The following is a 4,402-nucleotide window of genomic DNA, read 5'->3' as shown; positions in this document are numbered from 1 at the left end:
TTTTTTAAAAGACTACAATGGATTTTTAAAAATTGATTCTGGACTTATAATATAGGTGATTTTTAATTTCCAAATAGTTTCTTTTTATCTTATTCTTTGTTAATTTTATTTATTTAACTGAAGTATAGTTGATTTACAATATTGTGTTAGTTTTAGGTGTACAGCACAGTGATTTGGTTACATATACACATGTATATGTATATACAAACATACGGTATATATATATATATATATATATATATATATATATTCATACATACAGTGAATATATATACATATATTCTTTTAAAAATTATTTTCCATTATAGGTTATTATAAGATATTGAATATAGTGCCCAATGCTATACAGTAAATCCTTATTGTTTATCTATGTTATATATGGTAGTATGTTATCTGTTAATACCATACTCCTAATTTAATTTATCCCCCCCCACTTCCCCTTTGATAACCATGTTTGTTTTCTATGTCTGTGAGTCTGTTTCTGGTTTGTATATAAGTTCATTTGTACTATTTTTAGTTTCCACATACAAGTGATACAATATTTGTCTTACTCTGTCTGACTTACTTCACTTAGTATGACAATCTCTAGGTCCATCCATCCTCTGTTAATTTTAAATCAAATTTATACAGAGGCCAGAGAGTATAGATTGTAGAATATATTCTTTTTTATGAAAAAATTGAAAAAGGATTTCTCACTTCCACTATTTTAACAAGAGTAAGTTATCTGACGTTCAATAATGGATGAGTGCTGGTGGAAGGCATTTCTATATTCACTGTGCCCATAGTCTTTCATATGGATTTTCAAGAGAGTAATATTGATGATAATAGTAAAACAATAGTTAGTAGCTTAAAACAACTATCATTTAATTGTATCTCATGATTTTGTGGGTCAGGAATTTGGGCAGGGGCTCAGTTGGTGGATTTTTCTGTTCTACACGGCATCAACTGAGGTTATTCAGTGGCATTGAGTTGATGGCTGGTTTGGAGGATCCAAAACTATTTCACTCAGATGTCTGGTGTTTTCATGGGCAATCTGGAAGACTGGGCACAGCAGAGTGCCTCTCCTACTCTATGTAGTCTCAGGGCCTTTCCATGTGGTCTCTTCAGCAGAGTAGCCAGACTTTTTAACATAACAGTTCAGGTCTGAACTTGAGAGAGTATTCCAAGAGATGAGGCAAAATCTACCAGTAAAGTCTGGGTCCAGAAACTAGCACAGCAGTACTTCTGCTACTCTACTGGTCAAAGTAGTCATAGTCTGCCCAGATTCAAAGGGAAAGGATGTGGATTCCACATCTTGATGGGTGGAGTACCAAAGAATCTGCAGTAATCTTTATTCTGCCACAGTATTATAATTTTATAAATGAAGAAATTATAGCATCAAGCAGTTAAACATCCTGTTCAATATAACACAGGTAGGAAAGTGATGGGCTAGAAATGATGATAAGTGTCTTTCCCACATTTGTTATATTAATAGGATTAGTTTCTAGAATGAATGTGAAGATTCTCAGGTCTGAGTGATGGTGGAATATAATAAATTAACACATTCTTTTTAATGATATAAACCCCGTTATGCCAAGTCAGGTGCATGGAGGAAGCAAAAGGAACTAATTACTACATTCATAGACTAAAAACGCTTTCTTATATTTTTACATTATGAATTTTCAGATGATGGGTAAGGTGTGAATGTTGTCTAAAGGCCTTCTTACATTCCTTACATTCATAGGGTTTCTCACCAGAATGAATTCTCAGATGCTGAATCAGAGATGAATTAAGCCTAAAGGCCTTCCTACATTCCTTACATTCAAAGGGTTTTTCACCAGTATGAATGCTCTGATGTAGAGTAAGTTTTTGGCGCAATCTAAAGGCCTTCCCGCATTCCTTACATTTATACGGTTTCTCACCAATATGAATACTCTGATGTTGTGTAAGTTGTGAGAGTAGTCTAAAGGCCTTACCGCATTCCTTACAGTCATAGGGTTTAACACCAATATGAATACTCTGGTGTGAAATAAGTTGTGAGTAACGACTAAAGGCTTTCCAGCATTCCTTACATTCATAAGGTTTCTCACCAGTATGAATTCTGTGATGTAGAATAAGATGATAACCACGACTAAAAGTCTTTCCACATTCTTTACATTCATAGGGTTTCTCACCAGTATGAATTCTCTGGTGGAGTGTCAGTTGCTGTCGTACTCTAAAGGCCTTCCCACATTCTTTACATTCATAGGGTTTCTCACCAGTATGAAGTTTGTGATGTACCCTAAGGCCAGAGCCACACAAAAAGGCCTTCCCACATTCTTTACATTCATAGAGTTTGTCAGCAATATTAAGCTTCTGATGTCGAGTAAGGTGTGCATACTGTCTAAAGGCCTTCCCACATTCTGTACATACATAGGGTTTCTCACCAGTATGAATCCTCTGATGGAGAGTAAGTTGTCCACGAACTCTGAAGGCTTTCCCACATTCTTTACATTCATAGGGTTTCTCACCAATATGAATTTTTTGATGTACTCTAAGGTCTGGGCCACATATGAAAGATTCTCCACATTCCTTACATTCATAGAGTTTTTCACCAGAATGAAGTCTCTGATGTCGAGTAAGATGTGCAGTCTGTCTAAAGGCCATCCCACACTCCTTACATTCATAAGGTTTCTCACCAGTATGAATTCTGTGATGAAAGGTAAGTTGTTGGCGTACTCGAAAGGCCTTCCCACATTCCTTACATTCATAGGGTTTCTCGACAAAATGAATTCTCTGATGTGAGGAAAAAGATGAGTGTTTTTGGTAAGAGGACACTTTTTGAGATGTAATTTTCACTTGATTGAAATATTCCTCTTGTCCTTCAAATTTTCTTTTGGACTCCCAATCATTTTTTAAAATGAATCTCTTAAGGCCATGGTTTTTAAGTCTCTCCATTACTTTCCAGTGGGATAAGTTTATTTCATGAATGTCATTTTCTGAAGATAACTTCTTGGTCTCATAGTTGGTCTCCAAATCTGAAAGAAAACAAGAGAGCAAACATGTAGTTCTCTTTTTCTAAAAGAAGTAAAATTTCTACAGTAGAAGTAAAAGACAACCAAAGTACTACCCAATGAAATTCTAAAAATAGTTACATAATTAAAAAAAGCAAAAGGCAACACCAGGAGAATGAGAGTTCATGCAGGAAAATGAGATTAGTGACTAAGTAAATATTTTAAGTCAGTAGTTCTCAAACTGAAACGTGAATCAGAATCACAAGGGAGCTTGTTACAAATACTATGATTTAGACACCACCTAAAGCACTTGGATCAGATTCTACAGTCCTGGGCAGTCCTATATTTAATATTCTCCATACAATGATTTTGAAGGAAATGAAAGGCTGGGAATTCATACTTAAATTCTTTCAACAATTTCTCTTTATTCTTAGAATAAAATCAAACTTGTTAAAAGTCCTCTGCTTACCTATAACACATCATCTCAAACCACTGTTCTCTTTACTGCTACTTGGAGAGGGCTCTTTTCAGATCTTAGAACATGTTCCCACTTACTTCCATTGGACTTTTCAGTCTGCTCTATTTCCCCACAAATCTTCTGTTTGGGGTTTTGCATGGCTGGCTCCTTCTCACTCTGAGGTCTTAGATTAAGTTACTTACTCTATGGCTGAATCTACTGACAGTACTTAAAGCTATGTGCTTATTATACAGTTGACCCTTGAACAACATGGGTTTGAACTGTGCAGATCCACTATACATGGACGTTTTTCCAATAAATATACAAACATATATGTGTACAACATCGTGTGCAAGACTTGTATTGAAGTGGATAACCTATCCTTACATAGGCATAAGGTGAGTGATATTTAATATAAAATTAATAATGTGTTAGCTTTCTTACTGTTTTACAACTTTGCTTTCAAAGAATTACATTACTATACAATGTGCTTCTCTCTCTGGTGACTGGTTAAACTGCATATCAGCTTATCATCACAGGTAAGTGGTTTTTAAAAAATGTAAAAATGTTTCCAATACTGTTTTATAAATGTGACTGTAATATTGTATGCCATAAAAGTTTTATGCTGATTCATTCATTACTGTATAGGCTAGGCTACCGTGAAGCATTCATATCGATTACACTAGGTTACCGTAAAGCAATCATATTGCTGCTTCTTCATTACCAATGCATGAGTCATTATATCTGTAAATAAATATAAATTTTTTTCACATTATCTTTTCATTTCTGATGTCCAGTGTTAGTAATACATATAACATGTAATGTGTTTATCATATAAGACAATATTGATGTAGGTACTGACAGAAAATTTATCTTATAAACAGACAATATAAACTTATGGTATCAATACAATACAGTACTCTAAATGTATTTTCTCTTCCCTGTGATTTTTTTTTTTTTTTTTTTTTTTTTT

At 34.3% G+C, this 4,402-nt stretch overlaps 1 protein-coding gene across 1 annotated transcript in view; it reads right to left on the bottom strand.

Annotated features, from left to right (window-relative positions):
- Positions 1–1,638: 1,638 nt before the first annotated feature.
- ZFP82 (ZFP82 zinc finger protein) overlaps positions 1,639–4,402 on the bottom strand; it is a 17,718-nt gene continuing 14,954 nt past the window's right edge. The window contains exon 3 of the mRNA XM_007471053.1: positions 1,639–2,996. Coding sequence (XP_007471115.1) covers positions 1,639–2,996 — 1,358 coding nt within the window. The remainder of the gene's footprint in view (positions 2,997–4,402) is intronic.

This window comes from Lipotes vexillifer, unplaced genomic scaffold, assembly GCF_000442215.2.
Source record: "Lipotes vexillifer unplaced genomic scaffold, Lipotes_vexillifer_v1.1 scaffold182, whole genome shotgun sequence".
Classification (NCBI taxonomy): Eukaryota; Metazoa; Chordata; class Mammalia; order Artiodactyla; family Lipotidae; genus Lipotes; species Lipotes vexillifer.
This window is presented reverse-complemented; position numbering and strand designations above follow the sequence as displayed.